General features: G+C 52.7%; 1 protein-coding gene and 1 long non-coding RNA gene across 2 annotated transcripts in view; both read right to left on the bottom strand.

The window, feature by feature from the left end:
- Positions 1-7,474, bottom strand: part of Tpo (thyroid peroxidase) — a 43,632-nt gene extending 36,158 nt beyond the window's left edge. The window contains exons 1-4 of the mRNA XM_046431972.1: positions 7,462-7,474; positions 4,659-4,743; positions 2,401-2,552; positions 262-394 (exon numbers count right to left, since the gene is read on the bottom strand). Of these exons, the coding sequence (XP_046287928.1) occupies positions 262-394; positions 2,401-2,552; positions 4,659-4,743; positions 7,462-7,474 (383 nt within the window). The remainder of the gene's footprint in view (positions 1-261; positions 395-2,400; positions 2,553-4,658; positions 4,744-7,461) is intronic.
- An 11,945-nt stretch (positions 7,475-19,419) lies between these two features.
- LOC124084662 (uncharacterized) lies at positions 19,420-23,486 on the bottom strand. Its single transcript, XR_006849179.2, has 2 exons — positions 23,315-23,486; positions 19,420-20,683 (listed from the first exon to the last, which is right to left on the bottom strand). It is a non-coding gene; the product is annotated as an uncharacterized LOC124084662 (long non-coding RNA).
- Positions 23,487-23,571: the final 85 nt, after the last annotated feature.

Consider the following 23,571-nt stretch of genomic DNA (forward strand, 5'->3'; position numbering starts at 1 on the left):
TGGTCCTGCTGATGCGCTGGAGGCAGGAGGGAGGGGCCTCGGAGGAACCAAGGATGGCTTGGGCCCTTCTGAGGGTCAGGCAGGGACAGGCGATAGGGGAGGAGAGGCCTCTCTCCTCTGTGGGCTGCTTGTGAAGCCTTCCGGGCAGACAGAGAATGGGGCCGTGGGGAGTGAGGAGATTCACAGGGTCCCTGTCTCCTCCAAGATGGCTCTCCTCATGTTCCAACCTGGCTCCAGGAGCAGCCTGGAGCCCTCAGTTACCTGTTGTTGCAAGCTCCCGTGATGAGTCTGTACTTGTTTGCCAGGCAAGAGTCGGGACATTTTGGTGGCAGCATGTGAGGCAGGCATCCGGACAGGTTTGCCACCACGCTCAGCAGGTCTTCTGGGACGGCATCTGAGAGACAAGCGGCAGACCCTGACTCTCTGCTTGTCATACCCAATCCAGCTAGCAAAGTAGGCCTGCCGAGTGTCGGTGCTGGGGCCCCGTCCTGAGCAAGCTGACCTTCTCGTGAGAGTCTGCCTCCCCCTTCAGCTGATGGCTCCCCCACAGGAGCTGGAATCCTTTCGGCTTCCTTATTGCTAGGAAAGTGGGGTTTTGCTTTGTGATGTTTCAGAAAAGCAACCTGAGGACACTGAGCTCCTGAGAGGAAGCCAGGGTCCCCTTCTCCGAATCTACCAGGCTCATGGCATAGCTGCAGGGCTAAGCCATCACACCAGGACAGGAGCTGCTCCCAAAGTGGCTGGGTCTGCCGAGGACTGAGCAGGGAGCACTCATCTCCATGAAGCCCGCCGTGGTCATGTGGACAGAGTCACCCGTCCATCCATAAAGCCCTCTGTTTTCCTTTCTACTGGCTCTTGGTTCCCTTCTTGTGAATCCCTCTAGACTGGGTCCCAGAAAGCAGTCTGTTTTATTTTATTTTTTTCCCAATTCTGTCACTATTTATGTTATTTAACAAATCAAAGGGCTACTTGCTGTCCATTAGTAGAAGCGGCCATCAGCTACCTCTTCAAGATGGTTCATGTCATGAAGACAATGCCATAAAACTGTTTGATCAGGCACCAGTGACACTGAGATATTTACTGCAAAAAACAGGGAGCAAGGCATTTCCTCTCCAAGAGAGAAGGAGCAGCCTCAAGGAGAATGGCCACCAGCACTCTCTGTGGGGACGGTGAAGCCTCACCCTTGCTTCAGCTTGTAAGTGATGGGCATGTCTTTTACTTTAGAGCACAGCAGTGCCCTTACCGTGAACCGTGTGGGCACAGCCATGTTAACAGCAGAGGGTGAGACAGCCTGGACGGAGTGCACACACCATGCGGCCATGGCTTGGCCTGAAGGGCCTGGCAGGGTCTCCCTGGACCCTCGACTCCTCTTGCCTTCTAAATGCTCCAGCTGGCTGTACCAATGGTGGAATGCTCTAAAACTTCCTGTGGAGTGCAGTTCTTGAATGACCTGGACCAAACCCCACGGCCCACTTCCTGAGCGCCTGCTTCCTGCCCGGGCAGTGGGCCTGGGGGTGCCACCCTGTGAGCCAGAAGACCCACGTCTCCGACACCAGAATATGGCATTTTCATGTCATGCCTATTGCCACCCTGACTGATTCATGATAGGACAGGGGACCAACATCCTTAGAAACACTTTTAACCACATGGTTCCCAAAACAAAGCCATTTTGAATGAATTTTTGGTTGCAATAAAATCAAGAGTGTTAACTGTTAAGTTCGGGACCTGAGAATTCTAGCTCATCTGTCCACTGAGTTCATGGCATTCTAAAGGCTGGGTGAACAGCACTAGATGACCTATGACAGCAATCAGGGAGCTCCGAGGCCAAGCACCTCAGGCCTGCCCTGAAAATCCCTGCTCAGAGTTTAAAGGACCCTGGTGTCCCGGTTCCTGCCGCAGGGCCAGGACACTGGTGCTTCCCCATCTTCTCAGCAGTTTCAGTACTTGTGCCCACAAACTTGTTCCCCTGCAGCCTCTGCCTGAGAAGCCAGCCCTGGGCCTCTTCCAGGAGAGGCGCTCTCTGCCTAAGCTCTGGAAGCCTCCGGAGCTGAGTGCCTGGCCCCGCTGCTGCTCCTGAGCTGTTGTGCCCTCTGAGGGAATCGGGCTCACTAAGCCCATGAGCACCCAAACACCACAGGTGGGGGAGCTGTTGAGAAGTCCCGGCTTCTGCACACCACCACAAGGGTGTTTGGCTGGTCCTCCAGCCTGGATGTGGGAAACAGAAACAGCATTTCCTAGACTACTACCGAAAATAAGAGACGGACCTTTTAGGCATCCTAGGGAGGTGTTGCTTGGCCTTGTGAGACCCTGTTTCTCTTAGCTAAGAAACACCCTACACAAGCGACTCCCAGTGAAGCCCAGGCGCCTCCCAGGAGGGCCCGTGGGGCCTGAGGCGCTTACCCATGGGATGCTGTGAGTGCTCCAGCCTCAAGGCTTGCAGGGAAGTCTCCATTATCTCTGCTGCTCGTGAAATAGCTCTGCTGCTTGGCTCAGTGAGCTTAGAAAAAGACAGAAGCTCAGCTGGGGTGGCAACTTCTCTCTTGTTGAGGTTCCTATGGCACAAGAAGGAGATAAAAACAAAGTATGTGTTTTATGGTTGCTTTGATACTTAATTACCGACAAATGAAGCATCTATTGAGCAACTACACGTACCAGACAAAACTCTGGGCACAGTGCAGGGTACAAAAATGGAGCTGATACTATAAAAAATTTAGCAGGATATAAAGATGACTAGTACATCAGTATTGAATGGTGACAAAAATGACCAAGATTTGCTTTTTATAAAACTTTCATATCAATTGTTTGATTCTCATTCCAATTATTTGGTTCTTATCAAAACTCAGCTAGACGTCATTTATTCACACCTACCCAATGAAAGGGGAAATGGGCATGTGCATTTTTGTCCAGGCCTTGGGGCCACAGGTGTCTTAGCTGCAAGTGTCTGGGGTGAGATGCAGAGGCCCGGCTCACCACAGCATCACCCACCCTGACAGAAAGCAAGACCCACGAGGCCAGGCTCCCCTGCAGGCCACCTCCCCAGAGGCCAGCCCTGTCCTCCTGTGCTGTGCTATAGCTACAGTATTGTATTTTACACTGAAAACTTGCTAAGGGAGACCAAGTGCTCTCATCAAAAAAATAAATAAACTAAAAATGATATAATGTGGATGGGAGTGAAAGTATTAACTTGACTGTTAGATGAGTTCCCTTTGCACGTCCATATCAAAGCATCACATTGCACATCTGAAAATCTAGGATACAAATACTATTTAAAAACCTTATAAATACTATGATTGTGCTCACTTTACAGATGATGAAATCAGCCCCATGGAAGTTAAGTGGCTTGTGGCAGCTGGACTGCAGTGAGTGATGGCACAGTATTGAGACCCAGAAATCACACACAAGATACACTAGAAATGAGCCAGCACAGCAGGTGTATGTGCCATGCGTCTTAAAGTATGAAACACTTGTTTTTAGATCTGCCAACACATTTGTAAAAGCTACTGGTGGCAATGAGCTCTGGGGAGACAGATTCCCTGACTTGTGAGCTGAACAACCTGAAAGTGTCAGGCCTGCTGGCCAAAGAGGAGATCTGGGTCAGGCACCAGGCGCCCCGTCCCTCTCTGCAACGGCAGAGCTGCTGCCTCTTGGAGTCACGCTGTGGTCCCCAGGCCCATTTCTTTCCTGGGGACGGCTGTGGGAGATTCTGAGCAGGGAATTCGCTAACTAGAGAGACACTTGGGCATAAAAACCAGCCTGAGAATCCTGAGAAGGCCCCTGGACACTGCTCTTGTTCCAGCTGACCCAGTGGACCTGAGTCCCAGGATCTGCCCCTGGCCTGCCTATCGGCCAACCCTGTGAAGAGTCATGAAGCCTGTGCCCGCTGGGGATTTCACCTCTCCCCAGTGTCGTGCAGCCATGCCCAGGGCCTGACCTGCAGACCCACACCCTTGGCTCCTGCAGAACTTGGGGAGCTGCTGCTTCATCACTGCCAGGGAAGGATAGGCACTGGTCCCTCCGAGGCACCGCAGGGCCCCATCCCTCTGAGCCCAGGGTAGGACCAAGGGCCAAGTCACACGACCTCGTGAGGTTGGCTATTTGCTTCAGAAACATTGGAACCATGACCTCTGGCCACAGAGCCCACTTGCTCCTGGAGCTCACACCCACACCCACCCAAGCACACTCCTACTCCACACGCACGTTACATCCACCACACCATCCAGGCCCAACATGCACACAGCACACACACACGCAGCATCCCCCACTATGCTCACACTTGACATGTGAGAAACACAATCACATTCATGACACACACAATATACACACTCACCACGTGCATGTACATGCACACAGAACACACACAAAAAAACCCTTGCATACATGCACATGTGTGCACACACAACCCCGTCCTCTATCATCTCTTCCCAGAATATTTGTAACTACAGTTGAATCACGGTGCTTTTGCTCTTGCTTTGCCAGGAAGGGGCTTGAGATGCAATACAGACGGCTAGGGCTCTCAGGGACACTGGGAAACTGACCAGGCTTACAGGAGCTCCAGGTCCTGATCTTAAAATGGGCTGCAGCTGGTCTTGGAAGTGAATGTGAACTGGTGAAGAAGTGGCAGGGGACCTGCCCCCGAGACAGCCAATGCCCCACCTTACCTCTTCATGGTGTCGTAGACAGCATCGTCCACCAAGCGCTGGCTGGCCTCCAATACAGGGAGAATGAGGGACATCCCAGTCTTCCCTAGGGAATAAATGGCTACATTCAAAACCCAGCCATAGGCCTTGCTGTCAGTTCAGATCTGGTGCCCAGTCCAGCTGCTGTGGAGATAGCCATGTGGGCAGGCATCTCAGATGCCAGTGGGTTACTGACCCCGCATGGGCCAGCATCCACCAGGATGGGAGCTAGCTCCCCTACATAGCCATCAGGCAGGGTGGACTCAGCTGAACCCCTTTCCCAGGTGCTGGAACACCCTATGGCTCGGAGTAGCTTTCTTTCTGAATATTTTAGTTCATGATAGTTTCCTGTTAATTTGTGCATTTAACAAAAGATAAGTTATTTAAATATTCCAGTTTCCTGTGAAATCCCTCTCTTGTGTTTTTCTCCCTTTCCTGCTGGGAACGTTGGGTAGGTCAGTATTCCTTCTCTGGTAGAAGTATGAGGTCCCTGTGTTGTGGATGATGGTGGCACAGCCACTCCTGCCACCAGGAGAGCTTTTCCATAACCAGCACCTTGTAGAGGAAATTCACTTATTCCTAGAAGTAAGTGGAATATCAGAATGCTTTTGAGCATGACACGGCTATATGGAAATAAAACTACATTTGAAAAGGTAAATTTCAATGGTTTGGGACCAAAGCAGCACAGCATACTCCAGAAAAGTGAACTGAGTGGGCCTAGCAGGATTATCACCTGATTGCCTCTGTCCTGGTATTTATCTAATAGCTTCAACGCCAGAAGAAACACCGGGACTGAGGAAGCTGCTGGAGTCTGGGATTCCTCCCACCCAGCCCCACAATTCTGGCGGGCTGGACGTGGACACATCCAGAGGCAGGTTGGGTGTCCAGGCCTGGCTGGCCAGCCCCTGGTCTCTGACATCCGCCTCTATCCTCAGTCAGGAGGGGAGAGGGCACCTGTGCAAATCTGTGTCCTCCTTTCAGGCAAGGCAGCAGAGAGCGTTTCCGGAACATGCTTCTTCTGAGCACCTCAGCTCAAGGTCATCCCTGTGCCTGCTGGGTGGGCTGAGCCTCCATCTGACCCTGCCATGCCCTTCACAGTTGCACATCGCTCTCCATTCAGTGTTTTCTTTGCAGAGGTATGGAACCCGAAGACCGTCGACAGAGGAGTGTGCTTCTCAGAACTGATTATGAAATTCCTCTGAGTTTCCCAACTCAGTTCCTTGATCAGGAAACTCTGTCCCATCTCGGGCTGTCAGTGTGAGCACCAGCTGAAGGTCACCTCTGCTCCAGTCACTGTGCAAGTGACCCCCAAGTTCCCCTGTGCATGTTCCCCTCACACGGGAGTATTGGAATTCAGGAAGCCGCTGCACTAGAAAGTATTGTATTTCAGGACAAAAAGAAGTTACTAGCTCCACAAGTGTTCACTAAAACCAAGCAAAAAAAGACAAAGAAGAGCCCAAATCTTCCTTCTCCCAGACTCTAACCGTCACAGCCCCTGAGGTTCACCCTTCACTAACTCTGTTTGGTCCTGATTTTAATGACCTCTGTTTGCTGAAATCCTGGGAGCTGGAGTGGAGTTTGCCAACTCTCCTCTTTCAGCAATCCCCCTGCAGACTTCCCAGGCTTCCCGTCTTCAGCCATGTCTCTGCACCCAGGCTCACTTGCCACTTACGTCTTTCAACACCTGTGAGATGCTGGGACACTGACGTAAAGACAAGGCCCTGTGCATCTGGATCTTGCACAAATATCAGAAACTATCCATCCAGGAACACAGGACCTCTGTGATGCACATTCCTTCAGGTTTTCGAGAAGGGACCAGGTCGACTTTTTCTCAGATCTGCAGTGGTCATGTATACATTTCTTGGGAAAGTAGAACATTTTTCAAATATTTTTACTTCAGAATTTTCAGGAGTTTAGGGCTTTTTCCCTTTGTTCTTTCACCTTCTGGGAGGGTCTTCCCCACCAGGTTCTGCACAACAGAGGGCGAGTGCAGTGGGTTTGCTTCCCGAGCTGTGAGCAGAAGCACTGTGCACCCAGCCCACAGAGTCACGCAGCGTCATCTCTTCCAAATGGGACTGAAGTAGCTGTGGTGAGATGCAGCTGATGAGAGGATGCTTCAAAGGAAGCTTACCAGTGAATATATAGTCCTGAGCTACTGTCTTGCATGTCACCTGGTAAAATCAAGTATCTTATACTAAAGGATGTAAAACTGAGACACCAAGAGACAAGTCATATGTTCTAAGTAAGCAGTTCACAGAGTAAAGGCATCAAAGCCAGCTTCAAAATACCCTACTGAGCAGTCAGTCTTATTCCAGAGCACCCGCTGCCGTGAACACTGGAGTGAGCCTTGTCTACACATTGACTGGAAATAATCAAATCTAGAGATGGAGAAATGATAAAGTGTGCATCAAAGCTATAGACACCCTATTTCCTGATTTTAAAAAAATGATTCTAAAACCTGAAAACATTGCGCACAGAAAATCTTTATGTTGTGCTGATCAGTTTGCAGGTTCAGCGACTTGCTGGAAACTAGCTACTGGACCGGTGACTTTTGTTACTGTGGTTTGCAGAGCTGGATGTGGTTTGCAGAGCTGAGCCCTTGATAAGCTTGAAAGGAAGAAGCAGCTCACAGCCATCCCCATGCCCACTGCCCACTGTCCCCACGCCGAATGTCCACTCTGTTAAAAGCACACTGTTTCACTTTGGGCCATGAGGCACAGAGTCACTGTTTGTTAACTTCTGCTAGTACTGGCCAGGGTAATGCACTCCCTACATTAATGCTCACCAGGGATGACCATGATGGGCAGCTCTCCTGTCCTCTCCAGTGGCAGGTGAGGACCTGGAGTTAGTAGCAGGAACAGTCCACTGGTCCCTGGCCAGGATGCTGCAGGAAGAGGCTGGGGGAAGCAGTGACCCTATCCTTAATGCCCAGACAGCCTACACCACATTGTGTCCATAAGGAGTCTGAGAGTCTCGATGGACGGCAGAGGAGCATCAGTGTGGTCATAAGGTCCTGGTCATCAGAAAGGCTGGACAGAATGTGGCTTCCAGCGGGAGGCAGAGCTGGGCGTGCACCAGGCTGGCAAGGGCTCAAGGGCTGGATGTCCCTTTCAGGACCAGGAGTCTTAGGGTCTGACAGGCTGCACATGGGCCAGTGATGTCCAGGGGCCCAGGCCTGGGGGGGCCAGGGTGTGTCCATGCAGCTGAGGGTCTGACCAGCCCTCCAGCATGTTTTTTTTTTTTTAACTGAAGAGTGACTGTTTTAAGCTCTGCATCTCCTTAGCTTTCTTACCCTAATTCTGTATTGTAGCACACTGATTCCAGAACCTACACCACAGAATCTATTTCATGAAAATTTTGTTCATGAATAGATGTGTGAACTGTGAAAAATGGAAAATTCTAAATTCTGTAATCTTAGGAAAATCAGTTTTTCATAAAAATTGTTTTAATCCATTTGAGCCCAGGAACTGCATTTTTGTTTTGAAAAGCCTCACACAGGTACACTAAAGTGGGGTCAGGGATGCTGAGGAGCTACATTAGGCTCTGTGTGCTAGGTGAGAATAACCATCCTGAGGGTACTCACCCCACAGGAGTCCTCTGCCTCCCAGGATATAAAGGAAGAACACTCCGGCACAGGCTGCAGTCAGCGTGAGGGTCAGGGCTGTCAACACCCTCATCCTGGGGCTGGAACGGACAGGCGGAACACAGGGCACTCAACATGAGTGTGGGTCCTGGAATCTGCCTCCTGCTCCCACCCTGCAGTAGTGTCCGACCGGAGCCTGAGGCTGGCCCTGCATGATTCTGAGTGGCCCCCAGGGCGGGAAGACCCCCAGTCAGAACAAGGCGCTGAGTGTCCCACGTGCCCTGGCTGGCAGACGAAGCTTTCAGGTCTGACAGCTCCAGCCACCGCATTTCCCAGTAACGACTGGTTTTAGGAGCTGGCCTTGGGAAATCACTTGGAACACTGCTGGGAATAAAGGAATCTATTTCCCCTAGAATCTTTGCGGAACAAGTAACTGATATCAGGAATCCAGCATTTTAAGGAAAGGTAACTAAAAGCCGTGTGTCTGGGTGGAGTTGACAGCACTCACACTTGCCCAGGGTCCCGGGACTAGGGCTCTTTAGACCAGGCACAGCAGCTGGTACCGCCTTTACCTTGTTTCTAGCAGCAGGCTCTCTGTATCTGCGCCTGGCAGGGTGCTAAGGAGGACACTGCCAGCCCTCTGCAGCTGCAGTCACAGAAGGAACAGCTTCGCCAGCCACGCTTTGCTAGGAGAAGCTGCCCATGCCTGCCTCGGCCAGTAACAGCTCACACAGGCCACTCTTCAAGGGCCACTGAAGATTTCTCTTAAGGGAAAGTCTTGAGGCTGGGGCTGGGGCTCAGTGGTAGAGTGCTCACTTAGCACGTGTGAGGCCCTGGATTCCATCCTCAGCACCACATAAAAATAAACAAATAAAATAAAGGTATTATGCCAGACTACAACAAAAAAATAAATATTTAAAAAAAATGGGAAAGTCAAAGTTTCACAACTGACCTTCCTGGCTCTGCTCGGGAAGGCGACAAGCGTGTGTGGTTGGGTACTTACCAGTCGCGAAGCTCTCCTGGAGTGTGGACCTTGACTGCCCCAGGCCTAGTTCCCACCATATAAACCCACTCTGCTCTGCTGCCCTCTCAAGTGGCCGGAGGTGGAGCAACTCCAGCTTCCTGGCCCCAGAACCCTTGTTGGTGCCATTGTCCCTGGGCTGGGTCCTCCTACACCCTGGCTGGCCAGACTCAGGTGCAGCATCATGCTGCACATGCAGTCCAGCCCCTGCCCATGAGTCAGAAGGCCTGGGAGTTGAGGAGGGGAGTCTCTGTAGCTGTGAGTGTGGTGAACAACCACAGCTGATCCATCCCCACTTGTTCTCGTTTCTGCGATGAGAATGTTTGTGGTCTCTCTCAGGAAACTCCACGTGAACAGGGCGTGTAGTGGCAGTCTCTGCACTGTGCCTGCATCCCCAGGACTTACTGGTCTTAAACCCAAAGGTGTGCCTTTGATTGGCACCTCCATGGTGCCCCTCCAGCCCTGGAGCCACCTTGAATGCTATACATTTGGCCCTCTGGATACCACACATGAGGGAGAGCATGATGAACGTGTCCCTGTGCCTAGGTTTCTGTGTTCATGCTGTTGGCATTGTACTGTCCGCAGTGACAGATCTGGCATTCTACTACCTGCAGTGACAGAACTGGCTCTGCTTCCAAGAGCAGCCTGACTGTGGGTGAAGGAGGCTCAGCCCAGGGGTCTCTGAGCAACATGGGGTCAGCCTTGAGTTCTGGGTAGGAAAAGGACACTGAGGAAGAGCTGGGAACCAGAGTGATGCAGTGGGCATCCGAGTCCCTACTCATGTAGCTCTGAAGCTTGCCCAGTGGCCACACAGAGTCCTCAAGGGGAAGTGGAGAGGGCACGAGGGGGGCTCTGTCACCCCCCAATCCTCTTAAGTCACCTCAAAGGAAATTAGACTCAACACTTGCTTAACTTCCCAGAAAAATGTAAAGGGTGATTCAGGTTTGTTCTGAGTTTAGTCCAGTCAGACAAAGCTAAACACACATGGTTTTGTCTGACAGAGATTTGACTAGCAGACGGGGCTCCCTCCAGCAAGCCCAGAGGCTCTGCGGTTAGTCTTGGGGTTTGCATAACCCTGATGTTGCTCAGGGCAAGAAGGACGCTGGGATCCAGGAGAGCAAGTTGTCTCCAGGGCCCCAGCCATGGTCCCACAGCGCCAACTTCAACTGAAAAGCAGATGTGTTCTGAGGCTCCTGGGGAGGCTGGCCGCACTGCCCCCCGCCCCTCCCCCCAGAGTGGCCACTGGGGCACCTCTGACAGCACCGGTTCTTGATGCCCTCCGAGAGCCATCTTCTCTGCCCAGTGTTGACTCTCCTGCCTGTAGACATTCCTGCACATTTTACTAGAGGTGGAGATGCAGATCTAGTTCAGATGCCACAGAGTGCTCACAAAAGGGAGAGTGGACCTGGACGGGGAATTTGCTGTCGAATTCCTTTATTGTTGAAGAGTTTCTTCCCTAGATTCAGTCTTTCCTGGAGCCTCTTCCTATGTTGCAGGGAACACAAGAATGTGATTGAACCTTGAGATTGCTGTCGTACAAGCTGGGTTTTGCCTTGGAGTCTCCATGCCTCCAGCTCCGCCGGCCCACTCCACCACCCCACATGGTCCTGAGCACAGGGGCTGGAAGGGCTCCTTGGCCCTCCCTGATGAAGGCAGAATGAGCTGTGCACCTCACACCTGCCTCCAGGTGCATGTGACCCAACTGCACATATGTTCTGAGTCTGGTTTCTCAGAAGCCATCCCACGGAGCCATCCCACCAGCCAGGTCCCTCATCGGAAGCAACTAGGAGCTTGCCAGCATCCATTCAAACATGCTTGCAGCTTTCCAAGTAGGGGCAGGGTGTCCTTCCCCAGAGGAGCAGGAATCCAGGCCAGGGGTAGCTCAGGCCCATCAATAAGAGCCAACTTCTAAGGAGCAGAGAACTGACCACTCTGATTTAATTAACTGATTTTCTAAATTGCTCAAGCCAGTTATGTGCTCATATGTAGCCTTGGACACCAGCCAGCTGACACATGGCACACTCAAGGTCATGGAATCCAGGGCTCTGCCCTAAGGCCAGGGCCCTCCAAGACTTCAAAAGAGCAACCTGTGCCTTTGACGTCCACGACCCCAGTGGCGCCTGCCTTTCAGTGGCTCAGTGGGGTGTGAGGAGCCCCTCAAGAGCCCTCCAGCGGCTCCACGTCTTGGTCAGAGCACATTCAGTCTCATGGGAGGGCCCTGAGTGTCACGGCCCAGCGACCCTTAGCACACACGGCCCCGCAGACCTACTTAATTGCCCCAGTGGAGTGCTCTTGGAAGCTGTAGCTCAGGCCTCTTTAGGGTGCAGTCTAAAGACAGGGTCTCAACAGGTATAATCTTCCTCCACCTCAGACACAGGAAGGTTGCATAAATGTCCTTATTTTCATGACTTTCGCTTGCTCCCAAGGGTAATTGGAATCTCAGTGTCAGACGACGTGATGACCATCAGGCTTATAGACAACCGATGACCTCAGTTTCTAATGGGTATCAGACACCACAAGTGATGAGTTGTGAGCAAGTAACTAGGGGCTTTTCTGAGTAGGAAAGGAAGTGGGCTATAAAAATAACATGCCCTTCTTAAGCAGAAATAAAACATTTCTGCTTTTGTGAAGAGGACAGGTATGCAAGGGGCCTACTGGTCAGTCTGTGTAACAACTGGTTGTTGCACAGGGGTTGAGCTTCTGTACTTCTGAAATCTCTTGTTGAGTCTTGCTTAAGACCTTCCTCAACTGCTGGCAATGGGGAAGGCCCAGGCCCAGGGACTCGAGCAGAACACCAAGGAAACAGAGGGGTTTGGTCCTGAACTCGAACTGGACGGTGTGAAGGACCCTCGCCTCCCCCGTGTCATCTTTGCCCCGGGTCCCCCTATCCAACCCAGGGCCGAGCTGGAGAGGGTCCAGCATCCAGTGCTCCACTGTGGGTCTAGCAGAAGCTGGGAAGGAAGCTGGAGCTCCTCCCAGGGCTGGGGTCCAGGTGCCTACAGGCTGCTCTTTCCCTCTGAGCAGGAGCCCGGGGAGGCCCACTCCTCTGTGATGTGTGTCCCCAGTGCAGATTTGACACATGGGGCGTCTGGGGAGTCTGAGTCAATCCACAGATTTCCAGCAGCTCCAGAGTCCAATATTGAAGTGCCTGAGCAGGGCATTGGACACAAAGCCCCAGTGGTCAGGTGGTGGGGACACAAAGGCCCCAGTGGTCAGGCAGTGGGGACACAAACCCCAGTGGTCAGGCAGTGGGGACACAAACCCCAGTGGTCAGGTGTTGAGAGCCAGCCGGTCAGAATGATGCCTGGCATTTTCCAGAGGGAATGTTTGAAAGGTGACGCCAGCGAACCGTTGAGATGATGATTTGAGTTAAGCTGTATATAATTGCTGTGATGCTGGATTGATTGTATGGTATATTTGACCTTTACTGTTGGGCAATGGGGCAGCTCTTGCTGCCTCCAGCGCCTGGTACTTTGGAATTCTCGCGGGGATTCCCGGAGAGTTCCCATTGGTTGGGGAAGTGCCGGAGGAGCGATTTCCGGAGGAGGGATTTCCGGTTGGTGTGTGGTGTGTCCCGGGAGAAGGAGCTGCATGGGTGGCGTTTGGGAGAGTTCCTGGGGAGCGTGTGTGGAGTGTGCTGGTGGAGTTCAGAAATAAAGTTTGTTCCTGCTTGAGTGGCTCGTGATTTGTGCCCAGCCAGACTGCGGTAGTCAGGCAGTGGGGACACAGAGCCCTGATGGTCAGGTGGTGGGCTGCAGACTGCCTGTGGGGATCCCATGTCTCAGGACACAGGATACCACCGTGTCACCAGGTGTCAGCGGGCACCAGAGGCCAGCAGGGAATGAGAGCCCTGGTCTCTGCTGGGGTCACCGTGCCTGGAGACTTGCTGGGAGAAGAGGAAGCTGGGTGCCTGGCACTTCTTGGGTTCATTTCCTTTGCTGCATGAAATAGGGGCTTAATGCAGTTAAATTTCCATGCCAGAAATATCCACAGCAACACTCTTGTAGGCTTTGTGGAAAGGGGTTTTCTGTATATGATTGCATATTAGGAACTCCTGAAGTGTAGACCCCCCCAGGCCAGCCCTGTGGGAGTCAAAGAAATGAGTTTCTGAGATGTGAGATTAAAAAGCTCTTGGGAAGTTGGGAGGCATGGGACAGCCCGGAGGGCAGTGTAGGGACCTGCCTCCAGCAGGGGGAGGTAAGGACAGATGCGCCTCTTTGCAGCGGTTGGCCATGGGGCTAGGGGACATGTTGGAGGGGGCAGGTGATTGTGATAAGATGGGACTAGAAGGCACAGGTCAGCCCCAGCCTGACAAGAACAGCCACCCAAGGGCAGAGGGCAGAGGCAGGTTGAGCTGTCCAGCTGAGCCCTGAGCCTGCCTCCAGGGAGCAAGGCAGTCAGGGAAGCTTCTTGGACATGAGCTGGGCCTTGCCGGTGCTCTGAGGAGGAGTCTGGGGAGGGTGCTGTAGGTCCTCCGGGTGACACACCATCAGGTGGTGGGGGTCTTGATCATCCTCTACCCGGGAGAGTGTCTCCACATATCCCTGGCAAAGAAATAGCCCACATTTACTTGTGATTTTCTTGAGAGAATGGAATCACGTGATTAGGAAGCATGAATAATCCCCCAATAAGAGAACTTGCAGAGACAATGAACTGCAGCAAATTGGGAGGGCACTCAATTTCTGCAGACTAGCCACTGGGACGACATCTGCCAGGAGGTGACCTGGGAAGCTGGCAGTGGGCTGTGTCCTTGTGCATCTTTGAGGGGTGTCTAGCCTCATTTCTAGACTGGGGCTCAGCAATGATCAAACACCTGTTAAGTATTGGATCTGGACGACCCCTGTTTTGCAAAATACCCTTTATTTGGATATAATGAAGACCATGTGCTGATGATTACATCACATAGAAGCACTAAGTCCGAGTTCTATGCTGTATTCCTAACAATGTTGTAGGGGTTTACACTCTAGAACATATGACTTATTTTTAAATTGCATGTTTCAGGCTGAGTGCAAGGAAGGTGTTAGGAGAAACAGAACTTTCTAGAGATTCCTCATGGCCTCAGGGAGCCAGCCAGACAGGGCTGTGCACACAGGAGCCCCAGTGGCAGAGACGGCTCTAGTTGACGCAGTGTCAGGAGTGGAGCTGCCCCATCCTTCACCCGGCAGAACAGAACAGAGGGTGGTGCTGGGCTTTCCCGGTGCTCGCCTGGTGCTAACGCAGTTACGTACCTACCACCTTTCAGGAGAAACGAGCCCTCTACTGCCTTTCAGGACCAATGAGCCCTTGGGGGCCTCAGCTTTGCTGAGCAAGAGGCATTTTGGTGCAGTGAGTTCCCAGGCAGCCAACGTGCACACACTCGCTTCCCACCCGCCCTCTTAGCTGGGTCCACACTGCTGGTGAGCCATGGATGTGCCCACTTTGCCATCCACAGGGCCAGATGCTGTCCTGAATCTCCTGCCCCTGCCTCTCTGGGCACGTCTATCTGTCCTGGGAGATGTGTTGGAGCACGTTGGTGTGGAATTCCTGGAAGAAATTTGGATTTTCCTGGACATTGCTTTCCAGCTCCTCACTCCTGGCTAGTACCTGCTGGCATCTGTGGCCATGTGGTTCTGGGGGGTCCCACCTACTGGAAGTGTTTTCTGCCTCTTCTCCCAGCCAGGGGTCCACTCCTGTTCTGACTGGAGGCCCTCTGGGGAAGATGAGCCTCTGGACACACCAGGCAAGCTCTGGGCTGGACTGCTGCTCCTGTGACTGGCCAGCCTAGCCTGCATGGTATCACCTTTCCAGAGAAGCAGCATGGCCTCCTCATGGGCTGACAGAGGCAGCCCAGTCCTTGAGGTGAGTCCTCACCTTCACGCTCAGGGCCCACATGCGAGCTTTGGTTAATTATGTTCTGCTTGTGTTAATTAATCTCCTTAACAATCCTGTGAGGAATTGTATTGACTCTCCCCAAGTTCAGGAAACCAGAGCCCAGAAATGTAGAGAGGTAAAGATATCGAGGACAATCGGGGAGTAGGACACACAGAACCGTGATGCTGGACCTGGGGTGGGAAGTGGGGGAGTCGCAGGAGGTCCTTGCTACCATGGCTGAGGGCACAGAGGTGGCCGTCTGTGGAGGGAGAGATCCTGGTGAGTTCTGGTGGACCACTGACCCCTCTGTTCTCAAACTGAGGGGAACACTCTGGCTCTAGTGTCTTATATAGATGCCTCCCCCCCACAACAGGGTCACTTTCCAATAACCCACCCTAGATTTAAAAGATGGCAACCTGAAAATGCATGGATCTCACTCAACCTTCCACACCCCGCTCGGGTCAGGCACTGCAGAGTGGCCACAGGGGCTGCCCAGCCAGCTGGGAGCATCGCGAACAAGTGTCATGCCAAATATCACTAGCCAGGGAAAGAAAGCTCAAAAGGTGAAGCCTGGCCCCCATGAAGGCTGCCCTCATTCACCATCACAAGGTTGGGAAATCAGAAGTGGAACTGTTTTCAGCTGAGGATGTGTGTGTGACACTGGGGTGACTGATAAAAGGACACACAGCAAAGAATGTCCACTCCCAGAAGGACACTTGGAGTTCCCACTGGGGATCAAAGGCCACTGCCTTGGGAAGACCCCTCTACTCAGCCCCCTCTCTCTCCTGCTTGCTGCTGGGACACCCACCCTGAGCAGTGACCACACCTGGAAGACACGATCGTCCACTCATCCCTGGGTCACACCTCCCTCCCCGGGGCTCATTTCCATTAGGCCCAGCTCGAATCCCACGTGAGCATCGTGTGATCCCCTCAGCTCTGACCTCCCTCCACTCAGCACTCACTCCCTACCCCGGGGACCCCACTGCCCAGGCCCCCTTCATGCACAATCAGTGGCTCCAAGAGGCTTGCTGCCGCCCAGCAGCCCCGTTCTCGTGGGCTGATCCCCACCATGATCAGGTCACACCCCTGCTCTTCCCAGACTCTGACCCCCCGGCCCTACAGTTCCATCTCCTGCAGCTGCACCCAGGAATACAGGCGGGGGGCACATTGAAGGCACCGTCACTGCACCCCTTCCCTCTGCTCTCCATGGTGGTTGGGGCCCACTGTCGGGAGACCACTGGGTCTCTTGGAAGGACAGGGTCACTGAAGCTGGTTGGATCATTCCAGGCCCATGTTCATGGAGGCCTGAAACTGCTACTGCCCAATAGCCAGGAACTGTAAGAAAAGCGCTGACCACTCATTGTGTCCAGTTTCTGGAAGTCCAAACTCCCAGAGGCACCCATGAGCCCATATGAATCAGTAGGAGGAAGTTCATGCCCCATAGCTCAGTCCTGGGTCTACCAGTAGCACGGCCCAGTTAGCTCTGTGTCCAAGGGGCACCCAGTCCCCTCAGTAAACTTGTGCCATGGCTCCCCTGAGAACACGGAATCCCCACGTGTCTTAGAAGTCCTGAATCCTAAGAAGAAGCATGCCCTGTGCGTCTGGGAGGCCTGCTCTTGTCCCTGGGGGAGCTGGTGCTGCCTGCACATCCTCCTCAGGTGCCTCTGCCCTCTTGAAGCATGGTGTGCAGAGTCTGGTCCCTCAGGTGCCCTGACCTGAGCCATTGCCACAGATTCTCTGTTCTTGTCTACTTAACGACCAGTGACTCCTTCTTTTGTGTCAGCAATTTCATGCCCATACTGAATTATTTAGACATGTTTTACTGCACAACCCTCTCTGAATCTACCCATCTTCTCTGACCTCCATTACAATCAAACTGTTTTGAAATAATAGAAAATTGTGGTGGGCAAACTGAGACCTGTGCATGATTGATGGGAAGGTGAGCTGTGCAGCCACCATGGACAGCGGTTCCCCAGCTCTTCAGGATATCAGCACAGAGCTCCCACAGGGTCCTGCAACTCCACCTGGAAGACCCTGAGAGCAGAGGTGGGTATTTCACACACAGGTCCACAATAGCAACACTCACAGTTGCTCAAAGCAAGCGCCCACTTACCCACAGATGCACAGTACACAAATGTGTGTGTGTGTGTGTTGTCTACACAGTGGCAACAGAAACATATTGGCCTTAAACAGGGAAGACACTGACACTGCAACATGGACAGAGCTAATGATATGATGGGAAGTGAAAGGGGTCAGTCAGAAAGGAAAGGTGTTCCAGGATCCCACCAGGCAGGGTCCCCAGGGGCATCAACTTCCTCGGACAGCAAGCTGATCAAGCCTGCCCCGCTGGTGGAGGGGCTGTCCTTCGGTGGTGGTGGTGATGTCTATACATGGAGAGTGTCCTCAGGCTGCTGAGCTGCACCTGGAGAATCAGCAGGACGCAAGTCCTGTCCTGCAGCTGTTGCCAGGGGCCTGCTTGTCATGGAGCCCGTGGCTGTGGCCTCCGCTTGCCCCTCCCTTTCTCACCCACTCTGCCCAGCCAGCCACTCTCCAGCACCTTCCGGGCAGCACTCCCCAGGAAGGCCCAGGAGCTCCTTTCGGACTCTTCTGCATGCATGGTCTCTCTCCACACCCTCCTGATCCCTGGTTTCCTCCAGAGCCCTTGCCTAACCACCAGGGGCCCAGGGTGTGGCAGGGCCTCACCTGTCTGCAGATACCCCTCGGTCACCATCCCACCGGGTCTTAGGGACTTAAGTGCCACTCCAGCATATATCCATGATCGGGCCTGGAGCGTGGACTTCACCCAGGTGCCCCCTTGTCCACATTAAGTCCCAAACATCCACCTGCTTCGTTCTTGAGGTCCTATGAGTTCTCAACAGGAAGCTCAGACTCTGTCTCTACAGTGCATTCCAATCTGCTTCCCTGACTGCTTCTCCCCAGTCCGCCTCTCCGTGCAGAGCAGCTCACACTCTGCAGCTCAGGCCAAACCCTTGTGGCCGCCAGAGCTCCCGGTTCTTTCAGAGCCCAGGCTAAACCCAGCCACAGACCCTCTCCCCCACTGCCTGTGTCCCCTGGCCCAGGAAGCATCCCCTCTCTCCTGTGTCACGGGAAAGGCCTGCTCTCCCTCTTCTGCTCTTGCTTCCTGCCTTCGATTCTTACCACAGCTGCCAGAAAAACACTGGAGTCTGTCCCAGCCTCCAACCCTCCAATGTCCAACCACTGTCCACAAGATATGGCCACCCTTACCTGCAGGCTCTGTCCCCAGTTCCCTGGGATTGCTGCCCTCAAACACCCACCTTGTAGGAGGCACCTTCCCCTGGCTCAGCTGGTTCCTCAGGCCACTCTACCCCAGCCTCTGCCTAGGTAGCACCTTCCTGGCAGGCTCTCGCTCCTCTGATCCTGGGGGAGTGAGGGCCCCCACCTGCTTGAGGACATCTTGTCCACATTAAATCCCAAACATAATGAAGGCCTTCATTTACCCTGACGCCACACGGGATGAACTGATTCAGGTATGACAGAACTCCCGTGAAATTCAAACCTGAATAGCAAGCAATTTCTCCAAACACTCGCCAAATCTGTGAAGAAGATAATCAAGGACAACTGATTGGGAAAAACTTAGGGAGCATGAATCATTATGTTTGGGACCAGGACAGGTAGCAGGGTGCGGTGGCACATACCTGTAATCCCAGAGGCTTAGCAGGCTGAGATAGGAGAATTGCAAGTTAAAAGCCAGCCTCAGCAACGGGAAGACACTAAGCAACTCGGTGAGACCCTGTCTCTAAATAAAATACAAAACAGGGCTGGGGATGTGGCTCAGTGGTCGAGTGCCCCTGAGTTTAATCCCTGGCACCAAAAACAAAAACAAACAAACAAACAATAACAAAAAAGGACAGGTGACCACAAAGAGGTCCCCAACCAAATTACATGAACTTCTTTTTCATTTTCAAATATAAACTTTCAGTTGTGCACTCAGTAAAGCTGTCAACCCCACTACGAAATGCCCAGCTTCCGTGCTGTGAGCAGAGCACCCGGGGAAGGGGTGGGGGTGGGTGCCCCAGGCCTGCAGCCCCACCACAGTCCTGAGAGGTGGAGTTTAAATTTTGAGTTACGTTTCAATGGATAAATTTGCAATTATTAGAGAAAAAGACATCTTCGTGGTTCTTTGATATTATTGGGCTAGGGCTGTGGCTCAGTGCTTGCCTAGCACCTGTAAAGGCACTGGGTTCAATGCTTGGTACCACATCAATAAAATAAAGAATATATAAGACAGTAACCTACAATTTTGTTGGTTGAATTTCACCTTGATGAATTTGCTACTTTTATTTACTGAAATATTTCATTTCCATTGTTGCTGCAGAAAAGTTTAATTTGAATTCCTTGGAGACAGGGAGACAGTCTGTCACTAGTTGCGATACAGAACAGAATATGCTGGCCACTGGAGAGAAATCAGGAGCCATGACTCACCCCTGTCTCTGTCTGGGAAGGCTGTGCTTCCCAGCCTGGAACGTGTGGCCAAGGAGATGTGTCCAGGGAAGGTAGTGGTGTGGGCTTCCACCTGGGCATCCTCTGAGGAGCTGGTGGGAGCTCCAGGCCACTGCAGCTCAACACTCATTTCCTGTGCTCACGGGACACTTCCATCTTTCTTCCTCCCATTCCCGAGAGCCTGCAGCCAATCTGTCCTCCTCCTCCAATGTGCCCCTGAGGATTTCCACTCTCTGCAGAATGGCCCTGCACGCACAGCTGGGAGCCTCCTCTCACACTCAAGCTGCTGTTGCAGGTGGAAGCCACATCTAATGAAGGCTGTGCTCCCCAGCAGGTACTCTGAGGTGAACCAGCCTTCCACTGAGGCCCACTCTTCAGCAAGCAGCCTCATATGAGGGATAGGGACAAATGTCTCAGCAGTGTCAACCTGTTGGCTATCCTGGGAAATGTGTGGACCTTAATACAACTGGAATGTGTCCAAGAGGAAATGGACACATCAGGGGATCTCTCAGAAGGTCCAGAGTGGGAGGTGGAGGCTAACATTCACCGAGGAGTTCAGGCCCCACACCAACGGAGCTCGTGGGCTGGGTGCTGGCTTCTCAAGGTTTTCCTGCTAGAAATGCAGAAAGTACCCAACACCACACTGGTGTGCCCCACTCTCCAAGCACCTCAAGCGCTTCATCTGCTTTGGGACAACACAATCAAGCAAAGAGAAAAATCTCCAGATGCCAAGCACAACTGGGCTCCTTGCCTGCTGGAGACAAGGTAGGCTTGAAGGGTTTCTGCAGAAACTCCCGGGGACCGAGCACATGGCTCCCGTTCCCAGTGCACATGCCGGCACCAGCCTCTCACACCAGGGCTCCCTGGGTGAAGACAGTAGCCGCAAGGGCTTCTCCCACCCTCCTTCCCTTCTAATGAAGGGATTCCAGTGAGAGTGGCTTGGGTGCAGTCCCAGAAAGGGGGTTGGAGGAGCCTCCGTTCCGCTGCATGAGCAAGCTGTCCACCTCTTCACGAGTCACCACTGTGTTCTTCCACACGCCTGTTGGAAGTGCTAGGGCCACAAGAATGCACCTGAGGAGACCAGAACAGAACAAACTTGACTAAGGCAACTGCTTCCTGACCTCCTCCAGAAGCACTGAGGTAGGAAAACATCCTGAACTTAGGACGGAGAACTTAAGGTGAAGGTGTGAGAATTCATTCCTTACATTTTCTCTGTAAACATTTTGTTATCCATGATTACACATTTTCACAAGCACTTCTAAAAACTACTAGTTTTCTAAAGTCAATTTATGCAAAGAGATAGAAAATAACAGATTTGTCTATTCCCAATTCCTGAAAAATTTACTGGTGTAAACTAAAATCTTTCACTTCTGGAACTATAAACATTTGAATTAATTCCCCGCTTCTCAAACATCAGGGAGGCTGAGGGGGACAGCCTATTGCCACTGAGCGCCAGGCCAAAGAGCAGGGTAGCCCTGTTACCTGGCCCAGCACACCCTCAAGGCTCTCCTCCCGGACCAGGATCTCTCTCCAGGCCCTGTGTTAACCTCGAGGCTGGGCCAGAGGGGCCAGGTGGAGGTGGTCCACCTGGTCCACTTGCAGTGGTAAGGCCAGCATGCCCACCTGGTGTTTAATGCAGCACAGCAGATCAACATACAAAATTATATTTCTGGATCGTTGACTGTGGTTTAGGGAACTGGGTGTGAGTCTGAGCCAAGATAACACTGTGCCTAAGAGTGAGGTGGGGGTATCACAGAAAGGAAGCAGTGCTCAGATTACGGGGGACAGGAGACAGTCCTGTAGCAGGACCACAGAAAGTAAAAAATGACACAATCCCTGAGAAATGACAAAGGCAGAAGGGAACTGGAAAGAAGGTGGGTGTGTGTGTCATGATCTCCGAGGCAGAAGTGTCACCCACCCCCCCTCTTGAGAAACCATGGATGGGAGCCATCCTTCCCGTCTCCCCTGTATAAGGACAAACAGCTGAGGATCTGGTGGAGGGATACTGTTGCTGAATGTTTCAGCTACAAGCAGGCCCAGGAGTAGAAAAAAGAAGCTAAGGCAGCAGCAAGGGGGAGGACCAGAGCAGGTGGCAGGGGTCAGAGCTGCAGGGAGGTGATGGCCAGCTGACTCCAAGCTTCAGAGCTGCAGGAAGGTGGTGGTCAGCCAACAGAAGAGAAGGCTGTCATTTTTCCAGGAGCCCCTACCTGGTCAGTGAAGTTGTGCAAGCCAGTTTTGTTTCTCCTACAGAAAGCTGAATAGAATGAGCACAACTCTCAAATGTGTTATTGCTAGCTGCACTGCAGAATCTGCAAGACCTAAAGTTCAGGTCAGGCCAAGATCACACAGCCAGAGGCAAGGTGAACGGAACCAGGAATCCAGAGTCTGCCCAGGTCAGGATCCCAGCAGGACTTGATGTTCTGGCTGGTGCTGCTGCTAAGCCTGAAAGTTCAAAGGGAGTGAAGAACCACACAGTGTTGCTGGTCTGGGCAGAGGGTCATCCCTGCCAGGCTCTGAGGCACTGGATCCTGGCCCTCAGTGATCTGCCATGCACAATAGGTCACACAACATTTGCACAACACTTGTGTTTGGGCTGAAGCCTCTGGGCAGCACCCCCGGCACTGCTGGAACTAGAGTCCTGAGCCAAGATGTGGAGAGCCAGGTCTGGACGTGGTGGGATCCATGCCTCCTCTGAACTGATCCATGGGACACAAATCCCTGAGGAAGCACAGGTAAGCTACAGGTCCTGTAAACCCTCCACAAGATGCGCCAACCATCTCCCAGGTGCCGGTGCACCAGGGTCACCAGCTCCATGACTCAGAGTCAGGGTACCACGGTGCACTTCCTGCTGCCAAGGGGCAGGGAGGACTATTGGGAACCAGTGGCTTGCAGAAACCTTTTAGAACTCAAGAGACAAGATCATAGCCACATGGACACCCTCATGCTTGATGGAACACTTGGTGAGTGGTGGCCCAGTTCAGGGTGGCAGATGGTGTGTAGTGGGAGAGACACCGCTCCACTTAATGTCTGGGGAGCATGTTCCTTAGACGAACAAGGACAAGGCACTCAATCCCAATGCCCACAAGGAGCAAGGGTGGCCACAGCATGAGTCTGGGTGCTCCCTGTAAGGGGGGAGGCAGTTAGATGGGTACAGCTGATATAGGTCTTGCAGATAAGGAACGGATCCTTGTTCCCTGGTGCTGAAGATTAAATACTAGCAAAACACTGAGGCAGGCATAGAAAGCAAGTTTATTTAGGAAAGTGATAGCAACAGAAGTGGCCCCAAAGCTGGGTGCCTGCCAGAGAGGTGTGTTGCTCTTTTATAGACCCTGGAATCCTCTTTTAAGTATTGTCTTCTCTTTCTTTTCCTTGTACATACCTTAGAGCAAGGATAAGGGGGTCAAGTGTTTGCAACCCAGAGTGTCCAGGAGCACAATTAGATTGTAGAGGACAACAACACCTTGTGTTCTGTTTGATAACCAGACCTCATCCTCTTTCAACCCCCATCATTCATCACCTACACTGACTGCCTGACCTTTGCTAAGGAACGTGACATCCTGTGCACTCGGGCTGTGCGGGGCTGCTGGCAGACTGATTTTTAGCAAAGAAAGTATGGTGGGGGGGTCAGCAAAGTGGGCTCATTTAAGAGAATTATTCTCTTAACCTCGGGCTCCCACCATCTTCATCTTTTTACCTCCTTACCCAGCTGGCGGGTGGGAGGAGACTGTCCACCCAGGACTGTGGCCGCCTGGACTGCACACCACGGCGAGAGACTGGACCGACTCACAGCCTCCAGAGAAGCCGCTCAGGTGCGCACGGAAAGGCGCTGTGCGTGAGCCGCGTAGGACGAGCACCAGCAGGGCCTGGGTCCTCACGGAGTCACCCGCAGTCAGTTCATATGCTGCATCGGCTGCGCGTCCCCCGCCCGGTCCCTTAACAATGGAGTGAGTTCCCAAGGT

Source organism: Marmota monax, unplaced genomic scaffold, assembly GCF_021218885.2.
Source record: "Marmota monax isolate L192 unplaced genomic scaffold, Marmota_monax_Labrador192_F-V1.1 WCK01_AAM20220418_F8-fsc00633, whole genome shotgun sequence".
Taxonomy (NCBI): Eukaryota; Metazoa; Chordata; class Mammalia; order Rodentia; family Sciuridae; genus Marmota; species Marmota monax.